Source organism: Nesoenas mayeri (assembly GCF_963082525.1).
Source record: "Nesoenas mayeri genome assembly, chromosome: 1".
Lineage (NCBI taxonomy): Eukaryota > Metazoa > Chordata > Aves > Columbiformes > Columbidae > Nesoenas > Nesoenas mayeri.
Window position 1 is genome coordinate 14,490,982 of NC_137541.1, and position 18,423 is coordinate 14,509,404.

General features: G+C 37.8%; 1 protein-coding gene across 2 annotated transcripts in view; it reads right to left on the minus strand.

Moving 5' to 3' along the window:
• The window catches only part of ORC5 (origin recognition complex subunit 5), a gene marked incomplete at both ends in the record, with an annotated part of 64,875 nt that extends 48,582 nt beyond the window's left edge, over positions 1-16,293 (minus strand). For both annotated transcript variants that reach the window (XM_080363427.1, XM_080363428.1), the window contains 8 exons: positions 898-988; positions 1,526-1,574; positions 5,635-5,765; positions 6,113-6,224; positions 8,886-8,960; positions 11,303-11,500; positions 14,602-14,694; positions 16,183-16,293. In XM_080363427.1, the coding sequence (XP_080219553.1) occupies positions 898-988; positions 1,526-1,574; positions 5,635-5,765; positions 6,113-6,224; positions 8,886-8,960; positions 11,303-11,500; positions 14,602-14,694; positions 16,183-16,293 (860 nt within the window). The remainder of the gene's footprint in view (positions 1-897; positions 989-1,525; positions 1,575-5,634; positions 5,766-6,112; positions 6,225-8,885; positions 8,961-11,302; positions 11,501-14,601; positions 14,695-16,182) is intronic.
• Between the last annotated feature and the right edge of the window lie 2,130 nt (positions 16,294-18,423).

The following is an 18,423-nucleotide window of genomic DNA, read 5'->3' on the forward strand; positions in this document are numbered from 1 at the left end:
GGAACGATCACTTTTCTAAAACATTTAGCAAAGACTTCTACTACAAATACAGGTTCAGTTACCAGAATTCTCTATGGCCTCAATGACATTCAAAGGAAAGAAATCATTATGTTCATATCAAGATAAAGAAATCAAATGCTACTGAATTGTCTGTCTTTACATGGTGTAACATCAGAATCACCAATATGAGAAGACATTAAATCTGAGCCAATTGCTACCATTAAAAAATGAAGAGCATAATATTTTTTGCTGGCAGCCTGACAAATCAAGAAATAAAAAATCTAAAACCATATCAAGAGAAACTCAGTCCATTAGCAGAACACCAGCTTTTAATGCTGTTAAAAATGGTAATGCCATATAAGGCAACTTTAGCCCTTCGACAAGAAAACAAGGCTTCAGAAAGCACAATAAACACACAAACCCAGCTCTAGTAAACAAAGCTAAGGAATATAGATTTTCAAAATCTGTAGCATCTCATAAGAATTTTGAGGCTTGCATGCAACTTTGGTAAAGCGAGGATCTGCAAGTCAACTTCACGAGTGTGTTTTCAACTGTGTATATACTGGTGGTGTATTCCCACACTTGGCAGTTCCACATTTGACACAAAATGTATCTGTCTCCATGACCATCAGTGAAAAAGAGAACACAACCTGCTGCCACTGCTTTACTTATTAAATATTCTATATGCTACAAAGACTGTTCTGTTTAAAAATTCTTCCTGAGATACCCTATTTCTGACATTATATGGCAAGAAGGAAATGCTCATTGAAGAGAAAAATATATATGGAGCAAAAAAGAAAGACTAGCTGTGAGACATAACAGAGTAAATATTTAGAGAGGAAGCTTCTTAAAAACAGCAACATGAACAAAACAAACAAGCCCTCTTTCTGAAATTACCTGGATATTTCCCGAAGATACACAGTCTGCATTGCCTTCTTCAAATGAGGTTCAATATTTTTCCAGAGTTTGCGGGTGTCACGTTCATTTGCTGAGCCAAACCAGAATCAACTCTGTTAAACATTTAACTCACAGAACACTAAAACTCTGCCTTTGACACCTGAACAGTGACAGGCATGACAGGAGCCAAACACCCTGACTCTGAAACCCTGTGCTAGGATGATGCCCCATCATCATCCATTCGCAAGCACACACACCATGCAAGGCTGTTTTTCTGTGGTTTATTCTGAGAGATTTTGGGACAGTTTAGCAAAACCTCTGCTCTAATTTTCTCCTCTTAGCCTTGACAGAGAAATGACTTATCCCATTACTCTGCAGAAGTCCTGGTCGTTGAGTGAGGAGAAAGATTTATAGGGGAGAAGCAAATTTTCATGGTATTTCCATAAAACATGACCAACAAATGTCATCTACTGCTTGTACTGCAAATGTCGCCTACTGGGTGCAACTGGAATAAACAATACTGTCGTGTCCAGAGAAATGGTCACAACACAAAGGGGATCAAAGCCAAGTCTTCCATAAAACCCACAGAGAGGCACTTGCACTCTCATACATCAGCTTACCAGCTTACCTTCTCCTCTGACCACTGGTTCACAGTATTTAGAAAAATTGAGCGCTGCCTAAAGAAAGTAAAAAGTACATCATATTAAAAAGGTACTATCTATTTGATCTAGATACAGAATATAACACGCAGCGTAATTCATTACTTTGCAAAACCAATGAATTATTTTTCAGTCAATAACTATGCCATTTGCTTCAAAACATTATACTGTAAAACAACACAACAATTCCATAGATTAAAATACAAACAGAAGTAATCTATCACAGGTTACTTGTTTTCGAGCTCAGCAAAACCTGTTTACTGCACTCAGGTGTTGCATTTAAAAAAAAAAAAAAAGACATAGTAATTAAACATTATAAATGCAATAAAAATGTTTTCATCAACTTCATCATTTTCAGATAAAACTTTCCATTCCAGGGACAGTTCAGCATGTTCAAAAGTAGGTCACACATACTTGCACACACACAGGCAGAAATTATTAACAAAAAATACAAAAAAAAAGGCAAACAAACAAACAAAAAAAAACACAAAACAAAATACCCCAAAACACAAAACAAACAAACAAACCCAAAAAACCAACAACCAACCAACAAAAACCTGTTAACACATTTGATATTCAAACTAACTCCTTTTGTCTAAGGTAAGATTGAAAGATTTTTTGACAGAGTTGTAATCTAGATTTTTTTCTAAAATGGTTAAATCAATATCATACAGAATTTTGTAAAATAACAGTGCTCACATTTCATTCTCTCTTTGTCCTACTGCAACTTATTAAATCTCTGCACTAGTATACAGAACTCACAGAATCATAGAATGTCCTGAGTTGGAAGGGACCCACAAGGATCATCAAGTCCAACTCCTGTCCCTGCATATGATAACCCCACAGTTCACATCATGTATCTGAGGCTGTTGTCCAGTCTCTTCTTGAACATTGTCAGGCTTGGGGCTGTGACACCTCCCTGGGGAGCCTGTTCCAGTGCTCCAGCACCCTCTGGGGGAAAAAAGAACCTTTTCCTAATGCCCAACCTAAACCTCCCCTGGCACATCTTCCTGCCATTCCCTTGGGTTGTGTCATTGGTCACCAAAGAGAGATCAGCACCTGCTCCTCCTCTTCCCCTTGTGAGGAAGCTGGAGAGTGTGATGAGGTCTCCCCTCAGTCTGCTCTTCTCCATGCTGAACAAACCAAGTGACTTTAGCTGCTCCTCATACAGCTTCCTCTCCAAACCCTTCACCAACTTTGTAGCCCTCTTCTGGACACTCTCCAGTGGCTTAATATCTTTTTTATCCTGTGGTGCCCAGAACTGCACCCAGTGCTGCAGGTGAGGCCGCACCAGTGCAGAGCAGAGTGGGACAATCCCCCCCCCTGCCCGGCTGGCAATGCTGTGCTGGATGCACCCAGGACACGGTTGGCCTCTTGGTTGCCAGGGCCACTGTTGGCTCATGTTCAATTTGCCATTGACCAGAACCCTCAGATTCCTCTCCACAGAGCTGCTTTCCAGCATCTCATTCTCCTCTCCACAGAGCTGCTTTCCAGCATCTCATTCACCAGTCCATATGTACAGCCAGGGTTGCTGTGTCCCAGGTGCAAAATCCGGCACTTACCCTTGTTGAACTTCACACAGTTGGTGATTACTCAGTTGTCCAATTTGTCCAGATCCCTCTGCAAGGGCCTCTCTGCCCTTGAGAGTGTTGACAGCTCCCCCCAGTTTTGTGTCATTGGCAAACTTACTAAGCAATCCCTCAAGTCCTGAGTCTAAGTCATTTATAAGATGGATCCATGCAGAACCCCACTAGTGACTGGTCACCAGCCCAATGTAACCCCATTTACTAGAACCCTTTGAGCCCAGTCTGTCAGCCAGTTGCTCGCCCACTGCATTGTATGTTTATCCAGCTGTGTGCTGGACATCTTGTTCAGGAGAATACTGTGAGAGATATGTCAAAGGCTCTACTGAAATCCAAAAAGATCACGTCTAGCTAGGTGGATAACCTTGTCGTAGAACAGAATTAAGTTTGTTAAGCAAGATTTTTCCCCTCATGAACCTGTGCTGGCTGAGACCAATGACTGTGTTGTCATTCAGATGGTTTTCAATAACTCCCAGAACAATCTTCTCCAATATTTTGCCAGGAACAGAAATGCAATAATTTCCACATATAAATCTAATATAATTCCAGAATGTATTATTAATAATCATGCATAATAACATACACATTTAGAATCTACACGAGACACTATGGAGTTCTCCATAAGCTACAGACTGTTGTATGTGTCTGTCATTACCTTCTACAGAAGAGACTTGTCAAGCACAAAAAGAATTCAGGGTCTGATTATGTAAATCTTTTCATAATGTTGGTATTTCACATACGCACAAACAGTGCATCTAAAGCTAATGAAATTATTCTGAGAAGCAAAGCAACTTGGGTATGTGTCTAGAAAAAGTGTCACCCAAGTTTCTATTTGTGTCTCCATCTGATATCAGCAATCTCATTTAAATATAAAACCTGTATAGTTAATAGATAAATTCAGCTGAATTTTGGCTACATTTTCCTGATGGAAATGCAGGCAAGACATTCAGATAATCTCACCAGTACTAATTTGTTCACTGGCCATAACCACTGACCATTTCAAACTTGTAAAATTTCCTTTTACAAAGTATAGTTATTTAAATAATAGTCTGATGAGGTAATAATTGTTATCGACATTCACCTTTTCTTATGCAAAGGTCACTGTCAAGTAATTTTTATTTTTCTTTTGTTCATTTATTTGCTATTACACCTTTGAATTGATACACAGTTAAAACTCCTTTTTCCGAATATCTTCAATGTACTTTTCTTCTCTCAGGCATGACTATATTACAGGAACTTTGACTTATCTATTTTATTCTCAATTTCAAAGAAAGACAGTGAAAACATTTATGTCAATCCTCACTTCTCTAGGCCTTTAAATCAAATGAATATGTTTCTGTAAAACTGCACAACAGATCTGGCTTCTAGCAGCTTGGTTACCTTAAAATCCTCTGCAGGAGGTAAATCAAGTGAAAATTTTACATTCCTAAACAATACAGGAAAGTGTTTCAAATTTTGAGTTAAATTTCCCATAAAGTTGGGTGGCAAGGTACATTTAATAAACACAGGAAACAATAGAACTTGAGGTTGGACATGCTAAGTCCATGCAATTGAAGTTATTCATTCAAATGCTGAAAGCAATTGTCTGGCATTCCACTGCCTAGTCCAGGAAAAATAAAAACAACAGAAGGCTGGTTGGGGATTACAGAAGCCCACACGAGTAACAAGGTAGCAAGAAGAGCAAGGTTACATAAGCATATTTAAAAAGAACTTCAACGGAAAAGCAGCACAGGGAAGCCTAACACTGCTTGAAAGAGTAAAATCCTAACTATTACTTCCTCTAACTGAATTGCAAACAAGAAAGTAAAAATCATTAACCAAGTCTGTAACGGAGTTGTCCCTCAAAAACAGCTGCAGTTGCAGCAATTGTCTCTACTATACTTGTCAGGAGGCATAAAAGGTTTCATCATATTTATCTCCTTATCCCAATAGGTGAAAATAGGTAGCCTGGTCTTCTCAGTCACTCAAATATGAAGAAATGGCTTGAGCTCAAAATCCCCTACAGAAGTTCTAGGTCAAGTGGACCACACACAGTCTAGCATCTTATTAGTGCAGTATTTGTTGCCTCTGGCCAGAAGAAATGGAAATCCTTTACATCCACCTAAACAATTGCAACCTTTGTTACAGAATTTTAGGCAAACTGAATTTGGAGCTAACACATTCTTATGATGGTGTATTCAGACTAGAGATAAGGAAGAAATTTTTTATGATGAGGGTGGTGAAACATTGGCCCAGGTTGCCCAGAGAGGTGGTAGATGCCTCATCCCTGGAGACATTCAAGGCCATTCTGGACAAGGCTCTGAGCAACCTGATCTGGTTGAAGATGTCCCTGTTCATTGCAGGGAGGCTGGACTAGATCACCTTTGAAGGTCCCTTCCAACCCAAACTATTTTATGATTTTGTCTTCGTCCATATTCAAGGACAAATCCAGACTTTCAAAACTCATTTGACAAAAAAACACCTCAAAACAACAATGATAAAGGAGTTCATCTCACCAGATGCTGTAGTTCTTTCAGGTCCCTGCAGACCATGTAAAAGACACCAAGCAAAATATTGATATATGCAGCATAGAAATCCGCAGAATATTCTGGGGGATGATTCTGAGACAAGATCTTCTGCAAGTGTCCTGCTTAAACAAAAATAAGTTTTACTTATTTAAAGCTAACTTAACAAACTGACCACATTTTACAAGTTTAGTGCAAAAACAATCTATAGTTATAACTAAAAAAAACCCCAAATCTGCCAAAAACTACAGTGACTAAAAGAATCAAAATGTTACTTTGAGATGTTTTGGAAAGTAGAAAAAGACAAGACTTTTAGAGGTTGTCGGCATACAGACTTTTACATTCCAGTAGCTATTACATATTCCAGATTCTTTAAAAGGCATGCTGATAAACATGGGAAAAAATATTAAGATGGTTTTTAACAAAGTATTATTCGGTCCCTGAAAAGCAGATTAAAGAATTGGTTTACCTATGCTGTAATCAGGAAAATACAAGGTCAGTGGCTCAAAACATCCTGTGTTTGGTCGGAACAGTTCCCACACTATTTCACTGAGCAGGACCACTGTCACATTTCTGTCCGTCTACACAGGAAAGGGAAAGAAAAAAAAAAGAGAGGGACAGATAGGCAGACAAAGAGAAGAATAAAAACTGTATGTTACAATATCAATGACAAATTATGATTGTGACTTTTCTGTTTCACAAAAATCATCAAATTTAGAGTTTAATATGAATTGCTAGCATAGTTATAAACCTTCAGCTGCCCTAACCAAGAAGCTCATACATTTGCAGATTTCCATAATTATACAAGATTTCTCTGTATCCCTTGCCATCTCACTGACATGCTTTGTGGGGTGACAGAGCACTCGTACTAGGCAATACTAAGTAGATTACACACCTTACTCCCAAAATTATCACAGCATTTTACCTTGGTAATCAAACCCAGGCTTTCAGAACAAATAGCAAGAGCTAAAAAGCAGAAGAAAGCTCTGTTCTTTCTTAAACCAAGCTATCTAGTACTTCATTTTAAAAGTAAGCTGGTCTCTAAAAACCAAAACCCCAGCCCCAAAAAAACCCACAGTATTAACTGAGTACTCTGCCAACTGTTTTACCAGTTAGCAACAACAACTGTGTGCAGTAACATACTTTTTTAAACTAGGTTTTTACAGATAATATATTTGCCTTGAGTGTGATGTTTGGTCAATAACAAAACACTTAATATTAAAAAACCTATTCCTGATTTTGATCACACTTCAATATATCAGCTTTTTAATAAGAAGTTAACTATCCGTGAAGATAACGTGTCATTTTTCCTTTTTGCAATGTTTTTGCAACCATACTAAAAATTCTGCATAACAAAAGATGCTGTCAAATATGGTTCTTCAAGAAAGACATTTCAAAACTATCGAGGCACCTCAAGAAAATAAAAGGAAGTAACCTTATCGAATTGACAGTTTTTAATATGAGCTACGGATGACCTGACAGAATAGTTTAAATGGTATTCCCCAGAGAATCTTCCTTTATTTACTCTTCCTATTTCTTGCCAAACTGGCACTCATCTATATTCTTTGTTTATTCTTTCTCTATTTTTATGGAACGTTTTCTTTTTTTCCTTTTAATGAGAGGGAATCTTCCTGTACATTTCTTTCAATTGTGTTTCCCTCACAGATTTCCTAGTATTTTAGCCAAGAAAAGTACTAAGGTATTTTTATTTCAGTTCCTGAGAGACCTTCCTATATGAAAAAATTAAGTACTTCCCATCAAAATTCTCACAGAAATCAAGAATCCTATCACCAGTGATCCCCCAGTCCCACAAAACTTTTCACCACTAATGAAGTTTCTCATCTCCTTTCCCTCCAGGACAGCAAGTGATTCAGTAGATTTGTGCCTACAACATTACATTCCTCTGCAACAGCAGCTGCACAACAGTTCTACAAAGCCTCAGTCCAGAATCCAGAATTGAAGTGACCAGAAACTCAGCATTCAAGAAAGCCGACAAACTTATTTGGAGGTCACTGTCAAATTTGAAGGTGTTTCTCTAGCATATTTAAGTCTTAGCCTATGTTTTTTTGGTCTCTGAAGAGCAATCAGAGACCTATGCTTTTCTCCTTTCTCCCTATCAGGTTGTTTCTGCTTCAGGGCAGCAAAATCCAGAACATGGGCAGAACAGACAAAAAGAGCCAGAAAATGCACCAGCTGCCAGGATTGAGAAGACAGCTGTGAATCAGTCTTCACGCAGTAAATAGAGAAATCAGCATCATCAGAAGATTAGGAGTACCACACAAAAGTCTTGAGATGACAAGTATAATTTCAGCTATTTAGATGCTCAGACATTTCAAAGTACCACAATCTAGTTTTGTCTTCAGTTTCTTTCCAGAGAATGCACCATTCTTCCTTTTTCCAAGGCATAGGCTTTGATAATTCAGAAGTGAGTGAGGGAAAGATACAGTGGTTTACCCAATCAGAAACAAACTGTGGCACAATTCCAGTAGAAGTGTAAAAACTCTCTGCCATCATAAAGCACCTTTGCAGCTGCTGAGCTGTGCAGCTCCAGCCACAGTTAAATAGTTGGTGATCTACTGACCATCTTCAAACTGGCCACCATGCAATGGTGTGAAATTTCACATAGATGAAACCTGAGGAAGAGAAACATTTCCCAAGTTGCACATTCACGCTTCCGATGCTGAATTCACTTCATGTGGTTGAGCTCTCTCAATCAGCAGCTGACGCAGAAGCAGAGTCTGGATCCCCACACAAACATCTGACAAACTCCAAAAGGGGTTTTATTTACTTATCTGTAGCAAGGCAATAGGAGCTGTGTTGAAGCTTCTCCTTATAAATTGTAGTCTGCCTGATATTTTTTGTCTGATTATTACAAAACTTTAAATGAAGAGCAGAAAAATTTAACATTCTTCTTAAAACCAAAAATATTCTACAAAAGACAGCTACGTATCTGACACCAGCCTCAAAAGAATCTATGACAGAGCAGATATCGTAAAACTATTAAACAGAATTATAAAATAACAGTGAAAGAAAAACCTGCCAATGTTTAAATTTTGGTTTGGTTTCTAGTTTTGGCCACTGCCAGTTAATTATTTGGGGGAGGGGAAAGGGAGATCAATTCTGCAACTTTTCTCACCTAAAGAATCACTCATCTTGATCTGTGAGCTGAGATGTAGAGATACCATTTTCAGTTACTTTCACTATGCAGGAAACATATGTTATTTTTTTTTCCAGACACTTACCAACTCTTGAAGTCTAAGAAACGCTGGCAGGATGTTCGCTTCCATTTCCCTCAGCTGCTCTGCTCTATCCAGTACCTTTTAACAAAACAATGATCTTATCATACCAACAATGTCACCTTCCTTTCTAACATGGACTTAAAATTAATTCTTAGCAGCTGGAAACTCATTTAATCAATGGCTCTTAGACAGCAGAAACCACTTAAATATCAAGACCCCTTAAACAAGCAAGATGGGAGAGATTATTGCTTCAGGTGTGCTCCCAGGGAGCTCAAGCAGCTCCATCATCTATAAACAGATACCATCGCCAGACAAGCAACATTCTCATGCCTTAGGGCACTAGGAATTAAAACACAAGCATACCAGCCAAGAATATCACTGACAAAGCCATGATATCATTAACAACCACTGAAACCTCAAATTTTGTCCAAAATTCTTATATGAAGAAATCAGGTGTAGTGCTACAGCACTATATCAACATGCTTATTTTAGGAGAGCTAACTTTTCCCACTATTAAATTATTTTTCGCAAATAAGAGCTGATATTTCCAAAAAGTTAACTATCATCTGGAATTCACACAACTGAATTTTGAGAGAAATTTTTCTTGCCATAGCTTGCAGCCTACAAATTTACAGGATTTATTGTATTGTATGCAAAACTGGCATAGTACTAATACATATGTAGCAAATGTACAGCTTAAACAGGAAACACTTTATCTAAACAACTAACATATTTTGGAGCCTAGAGAAAAAAAAAAAGAGCATGAAAACATGCACAGCTATCCTTGGGGGAAAAAAAAAAAATCTGTATTCCCAGTACACTTAAAATATTGATAGGAATGAAAAACAGAGAAGATAAATACATATCTTTTTGGTTTATTTACTACCTACAATATAAATCAAAATTCTGGGGTTCATTACTTCTTTTGAATTACTGCTGTAGAAACTATAGTTCCTGAGAAAATGGTATTTTTCTATCCTTTTACACTTCCTCCCTGCACCAAAACATCAAGACATCTATCATTTCTGTTGCCCACAGCAAGAAAAAGAATGTTATGTGGGCAACCAAGAAACATTTTATGAAAACGGTATTTCAAAATCACACCGTACAGGAAAAGAAAAAAATGAAAGAGCAGCATCTCTGTGATAATACCTCCTGCTTCTTGGGAATTTATTTAAAACTACAATATAACATGATTTTATCTTGACATCTGCATTTGGTTCATATAATAAATGACTTCAGGGATGACAACTGCTTTACATTACTGACCAAATAGAGGCTACATATTTTTACTAATAAACTACTGCTTGTTGGACCCAGTGATATTCAGCTACCAAACACAAAGCTTTAAGGTCTTCACCTAAGTAGATCTTACTTTTAGCTAAGTAAGAAACAAACAACAGTTTCTACTTACAGCAGAGAAAATATACTTTGACTCTGGCTTGTGGAATATGTCCAGTGGTTCAAAGAAACATCCTACCCACAGGCCTATAAATCCACACTTTATTCTAATTTTGAATATAGATCTGTCACCATTCCGCTTTTTTTAAAAAAAACTATACATTTTAGAGCTGTCTGCTGACTTACATTAAAACCAGCAGCTTGTAACTTCTGTGAAAAGCTAAATATTGTAAATGTATAAGCAACTACAAGTTATATCAGTTCCAATTTTTTGGGTAGTTCGAATGAATATGTTCATTTTTCACAAGTAATCACAAGTATTCAGCACCCATGCTTGGGTTAAGAGGATCATTCAGAATCCTTTCTTTGAAAATAAACATTTATCTTAATTTGCTATGAGTTAATTGGGCTGAAATATTACATTATTTACTACTGAAAACAAATTAAATAAATTAGTATTGACAGGTCATGTTACAAGCATGCTGGTCTTCCATCAGTCTCAATTTGAACGACTCTACAATAAATCCAGATGACACAGATTAATATGCACAAATTTATTTCCTCCACTCCTGTCTGTTCCCATGCAGAACAGAACTGAAATACTAATTTAATACTTAATTTTTCTGATTCAGTAACTATTTATGTGATACAACTGAACCTTTCTAGGTATTTAAGGGTTTGCTTTCTATTATCATTGCTCAAGAACTTTCTAATTTTCTGAGTGATACTCATTTTCGTATAACACATGAAGCATTCTTTACTGATGTAGAACAGTTTTTTTAATTCAAATATTAATCTGAAAGTACAATTTTCCTATATAAAGTATTTTGTGAAATTCCCCTAAATTTTGTTCTTATGGTATTCTTGAAGAATGCCAATACCAGATTCTGAATTAGGTCCACAGGGAAATTTTGTGAAAACCGATGTATAAGCACACGTTTCACATATAAATTATTGATAACAACTACTCACACCTTCTTATCGAACCAAAACTGGAACACTAACATTAGATTACTTACAATGTATAATGTTTGATCTTGAAGCTCTCGACTCACAACAGCTTGTTTAAACAGACGTACAAAGTCATTGAAATTATCACAGGGCACACGAGAAGTCTGTTCTGTCTCTGAGGAACAGCTTTGCAACTGGATGAGAATTTCTTCTAAAAGAAGTCGTGAAGTAAAGTATTCCACGCAGTTCACAAACACATGAGGAAGCTGAAGAGGATAAAAAAAGACACAGCTCTATTTGGCTTTTTCAGTGTAAATATTTCAAAACCCTTTTTCTCTTCAGATGAGGCACTGAAAGAAACCACACCCTGCCAACAGAATGCAAACTGAAAATACCTTGCCAAAAAAGAACAATTACTTATGTACCTAGTCAAAATATTACATACCACAAAGTGAAGGGGGATCTGATAAAACCTCATACAAAACATACACTGTATCTTCTAATTATGTTTAAAAAGTGTGAGCAACACACAAAAAGAAAGCTAAATAGCATTTAGATCAAAGAAAAGCCAGACAATTGTAACACATCAGAGTACCATCAAATAGTCCATTACCAATTACAGTGTCTGGATAACATGAACTTCTCAAACTTATATTACAAAGAAAGTAATCTAGGAGCACACTGCCCAAAATTACTCTGAATGCTTTTGGCATTCCCTGCATACAAATGAGAAAGCGTAATCTTCTGTATCAGACACATGTAATCAGCTTGCCTGTGCAGAACATTTTTAGACAAGCAGATCTTTTCAGAGTAAAGAGAACAGGCTAAAAAAGAGTATAAGATACATTTTACAGCAATCCATAAAATGTACTTTTAAGTACCAATTTAGTAATGTTGAAAAGTTATGGTCATTTGTCTATAAATAACTGACACTATAAACTACAAAATAGTACCAGTATGCAAAAAATACATATGGCAAAAAAAAGTAATTTTCTAGCAACTCTATTTTTAAGAAATAGATTATTTGCATAGCTCCATACACCCTGGTAAGGCATATGTTCTTTTTTACGCTGAACATTAAAACCTCTGGAAAACATTAGTCATAGGAATACATATGCATTACTTGCAAAATTAAACTTCTGATATAGAAATCTATGTGTATATAACAAAAAAAAAAAGAAAAAAATCTAAGTACTTCATTCCAGCCTTCCTACTTAAAATACAATACATGGCATATGATTCAGCAGATGTGGGAAAGTGTGGGTATATGCTGGCAATTCACTCAAACTGTGTGTAATAAGAAGTTTTCTTATGATTTGGAACACTATTAAAAGGAAGGGGCTACATCTCCAAAAGTATCTATTCAAAGTGCTGCACCTCCATAGCAGAGGAAAGCTGGGTGTCTCAGATGTGATTCACAGCACCATATTATGTAGGAAACACCTATACTTGGCAAAAGCAAGTTCTGTAGAAAGAGTTGCTGCTTAGATCCTATTCCTTCCCAGGGTCTGGCCACATCTTTGGATACGTCAAAAGTGGGTAGCACAGTGCTAGGAGCATCGCACAAAAGGCTACTGAGTGAAACAAGATCATGACCACTGTCTTCCATCTTTCTCCCTTTGCAGAATTTTTAATGAAAGGGACAAGATCACTGTGTTTTGCGTAAAACCCCGTCCTGCAGATATATGATAACCACACACTCTGGACGTGCCTAAAGTATCAGAGCTATGAGAACAAAGTGGAAATGTATGGTTTAAGTGTGAAGTAGGCACCTGTCATTGGATTTAAATCCCTGAAGTATGTGACTCACAAAAACACAGGCATCAACAGGCTTACATGGAAATTTCTGTGATGATATCCTTCAACTTATGAGGACTTTAAAACCTGCTTTAGGAAAAATTACAAGGAGTAAAACTAGCACGAATATACACATTTGCTAACAGAAAAAGAAGGGCCACAAAAGTGGCAAAACCCTATTACTTAACAACTCTCTTTATAAAAAACATACATTCAGCCACAATGACCCCCTACTTCTATGCAGTTCAAATTCTCACATGATGCTTAAAGAGTAGGTTTCTCTGCCTGCCGTCCTTGCAATTGAAATAGATGCATTCCTGACAAATTCCTGTTCCTACTTCAGGTTAGTAACATATAGCAGCTCCAGTATTAATCATCAAGGATATAACTCATCTCCCAGTGGACAGTACTAAAGAAGGTTTTTTCCATAACAGCTGAGGGGGAGAGAGTTTGCACTTCCAGCTCCCTAGGAATGTAACTCAAAACTGTACAATGAATTCTCAGTAGTTTCCATTTCACATATTCCAACATCCATCTTGTCAGTCCTCCTGGACCTACTTGTGTCTTACTTCTACGTTATTTTCTAAGAGCAGGAATACACAAGTAGTTTATGTTAGATGGCAAAGCTGAGAAAGAACATACAGTCCTAGCACCCTGTTTCTTGGGGTTTTTAACTTATGGTGCCTATCAAGCTGTTTGGAGGATCTCAAATAAATTGAAGTACACTAAATTTATATTTTCAAACAGGTTCTGAAAACATAATACTAAAAATGGCTATCAATACACTTTTTTCCCATTTAAAGCCGACTCATTAAGCAAAATAATAACTTGTTCAGGGATTGAATGAAAGGCAGATTTTCCTGCTTCTACAAGATGGTCGATTGGAACTAATCAAATATGCAGCAATTAATAAAACTCAAGTCTGCAAAAAAAAATATTGGTTTGAGGACGAATAGCAGTTGTCTGGTATTCAGCTAGTGATTTTCACCATTTCAGACTTTTTTTTTTTTTTTTCAGCAAACACGTATAGCTTGTATGTTCAGTTTAAATGCTTTTAACAACTTTACTAAGTTTAAGCTCTTAGGCTGACATTTAAATAGACTTAAAATTCCACTACTGCAAACTCTTCTCACTGTTCTTCATATACTCTCTCATTCTTTTCATGCACAAATGAAATTAGTTTAAAGCCGAACTACAAGAAGACTAGAAAAAGATAAAGTATAATTGACTCTCAGATTGAATGCGCATCATCATAAGAGTACTTCCTTGTCACTGCAGCTATTTCAGGTTAAGTCCCTTTTAGAGAGCTGAACAAAATCTGGCTCCTTTTTTTAACATTCTAAGAAAAGTTATTACGATTTATATTATACCTGAGAATGTATGTCTTCATTTTATCCTAAGTGCACTAGTGAGAAGGCCAATGTGTTCACCAAACAGTAAGTAGAGCAAAAGAATCATGAAGACAGAAGTGGCTGAGGAAATAAACCATTTTGAGAAAGTAGAAGCTAATTTCAGGGACTATCTGTTACAAATAAATTCTAAGTTCAATATACATTGTGAGTATTCTTACCTGTAAGGTGTTTAGAAGAGTCTGCATCACGTAGGTCTTTCCACTAGATGTATGTCCATAGATAAAGATGGATGGAAAACTAAACTGCTGACGCTAGGGAAAAAAAAAAAAATGTTGCTGTTTCAGTTCTTCTTCCTTTTCATTCAACAGATAATAGATTTATCAATGAAGTTTCCCTCCAAAAGTAAAGTTCTCTCTTAAACTGAGACAGTAAATACAAAATATGCCGATGATTATGGAATCAATGCGATCAAGGTTTATGTTTCACCTTCACTTAAATGCTGGGAGGATAAGTTCCAAGAATCAAGTATCACATAAAGCCACCACAAAGTGAAACTGCTATAACATGAGGATACATTTTTCATGGGAAAAACAAAACAAACTAATAAAAACAAAGAAACAAAAAATAATCACAACCCAAGAGGGAAAAGCAGTGGGCTCTTAATTCAAATTAGTTAATTAACTGAAACAAAATCTTGGCAAGCATAAATTGCAAGCTTTACGTTGTCCCAACTCCTACAAACACTACAAACTGCTTTTGTTTCCGTTAGCAAACAGAAAATAATTAAATGCTCGCTCTTCTCTCACAAGGCAATATTTGATATAATACCTCTATTTATTTAATGGTACTGATGCCGTAGATTTCATTATTTTTTTTTAAGATGCAAGGGAAATAATTAACTTACTTTTTTACTTTATTCTAAACAGGTATTTACTTCTGTGTTTTTCTCATTTCTATGAATCTTGTACATTGACTTAGAAAAGGAATACAAAAATAAATTTGACAAAGTTTTTACGAAAAAAATGATGTTCAATGAATCCAAGATGAAGGCACTCTCGTGCATGATATGCTGATACTCCAACCTGCATATTTAACAATAATTTAAGTATCTATTTTTTTTTAAGAAGACTTGTTGCCACTATGCTTGTAATAAATATATAAAACTTAAATATTGTAATTTGATGTAATTATTATTAATAATTAAAGGCAGAACTAGAAACAGACACTAATTTCCATTTTGTTAACTGCATGTAAATGGATGTATGAACTGCTTTTAAGTGTGCTGATAAAAATTTCCATTGCTTTTTATCATAGCTTTGCCAAGTAGTAACAGAATCAACTACCAAGCCAGTGATTTCCAAATGTTATGGGCAGCAACAGAACTATTAGGAATCAGACCAGTTTCACATAATTAGAATTCAGGCATCCAGATATTACATTAACAAGTCAAAATAAAATTTCTACACTACCACTGACAAAAAAAATACCCTGGAACTTTAGACCAGGGAAGAAAACAGTCTTACTTCCTGGTACTAACTGGCAAACATGGAAGAGAGTCACAGAGAAATCAGGTTTCAAAGACAGAAAGGCACAAATAGCTGTAAGCTTGATTCGGGTCCATCCAGCTACAAAACAGCTTTCAACTTTCAAACTTATTAGAATCTATCTGCAAAACGCTAAAGTTAAATATGGGTAACTAAAATAATAACATCATAAAAACACCCTTAAATTCCTATTCTTCCCTCTGAGACAGCAGAATGTCTTCATTCTATTCAAGCATAAAATACAAAAAGCATTACCTCTCCAAATATTGACAGCAACGTGGACACTTGGGATTCTCGACAAGGCACCAAACTTTCTAAGTGAAGCAGAGTAGCTGCTGGGTACGCTGGATGTTCAAGATTAGGCATTTTGATGTTCCTGTAGTTAGTTACCTAAACACACATGTCCCATTTGAAGTACAGAGACAGGAAATAAAGTGATCTGGAAAATAAAATGGTTTCATTATAATTTGCTGTTGCATATCTAAAGAAGGAAAATGAATAGGAATTGACATGAAATCTAAACAGATATTCTGTCTCAGGATAATGGTATAAATATAGTAGACTTACGAGACATTGTGAAGATCAAAATTACTATCTAAGACATTATACAGGCAATTTCACAACAGATAGAATCAAAAAATCAAATAAAAAGGGAAAACCATACAGGGTATGAATTAATCAACGTAGCAAAGAACTGTAATAGTTTAACTAACATATACATATATACATATTTAGTTCTGGTTTTACATACATTTAAAAGTAGCAAGGGAATAAAATGAGGAAAATATATTAGTCATAGACCACCACCTCCCTGGACAACAAATAAACTAAGATTTACAAGCAGCACAGAAAAGGCACCGCATAAGGAAGGATGAGGATGACAAAATTATAGCTCTTCACATGTTAACAGGAATGCTTACTCCAGCTTAAAAGCAGCAGAGGCATATGAAGAAAATCCAGCTGGTGATAAAGACTGGAAATACCCCATAAAAACAGTAGGAGCCTAAACCAGTTAGATAGATCTGTAATATTGATTACAGTCTGTCTTTTAGACAACAGTTAGTAAGGAAGACTGAGGGTCTTGATTAAGGTTGTTCTCTAAAAATGAGCTAGGAATAAATAACAAGGATGAAAAGAAAAAAAAGTAGACAGTAGCCTCTCAAACAGAGAACAAACAAGGAGGGAAAGAGTTTTAGAAAAGGGTGAAAAGCTTGTGTATTTAATAAAAGTACAGCTCTTTTGCTGTACTGACTACACAAGAACAGGGCTTGACTAAGTGCCCTGAATGTATCTAAAAGCATAAAGTACTTCAGCTTCTCCACCCTTCTGCCCAGCTGCACTCCAGAAAAGCATCAATCACCTGTGGATCACATTGATCCTGCCAGCCCTATTTGCTTCTCAAACACCTTAGTACATGCCAGCTTATACTAAACACATCTAAACCACTGGATGAAAACCTACATCTCTACTATGTAGGTGTCTTTAATCTTCAACAGGATCCCATCCTAGAGTTCACACGAGAAAGGCTGTTTAAAGAACAAATTCATAAGACATTTAATTTAGACTAAATGGCAATGCTGGCACAAAGACTCGCACCAGACAGAACTCAGGATGCTCCTGGCCGGTGAAGCTTGGACAGAGGTTGTACAAGTGACTCCAGCCAGATTAGGAGGGGCAACAAACACTTACTTTCCAGACGAGTCCAGGTAAGGATACCAAAAGCACAAGTTCGATTTCATGGCTGGATTTGATGATTTCGGACTTGTCTCAGTTAAATACCCGCACTTGGCATGTCTTTCTACACTTTATCAGAAAAGCTGACAGAACTGAAAAGACTCACACCGTTCTGCTTCCCCCCAGGCCGCACGAGCACTCTCCCCCCACACGGACACGGCCGGGCCCCCGCTGTAGGGAACGCCGACCCAGCGGACGGCTCCTTCACCCACCCCGCTGAGGCCCCGGCCCCTCACTCCCGCGCGGCCCCGCACCGACCCGCAACCGGAACGCAGCAGGAGCAGGACTGCCCCTTCACCTCGCTCCCCTCCTGCTCCAAGTGCCGGAAACCAGCCGCCCCCTCCCCGGTCGGAGCCAGCCAGCCCCCCCCGCCCCGCTTCGCTCTGCTCCGTTCCGCCCGGCCCGACCGCTCACCAGTGTCCGACGCGCCGTCCGTCCGCCGGCCGGCTCCCGCCACTGCCTCCCGCGCATGCGCACGCCGTCACCCAGCCCCGCCGGCACCCGCAGTGCGCAGGTGCGGAGCCCGCACGTACGCACGCGCCGTAGCGACGTGAAGCTCGCGGCCCCCGACCCGTGTCCGGCGGGACGGGGCAGGAATCACAGAATCACAGGATGTCAGGGACTGGAAGGGACCTCGAAAGCTCATCCAGTCCAGTCCCCCTGCTGGAGCAGGAACACCCAGATGAGGTTACACAGGGATGTGTCCAGGCGGGTTTGAATGTCTGCAGAGGAGGAGACTCCACAACCCCCCTGGGCAGCCTG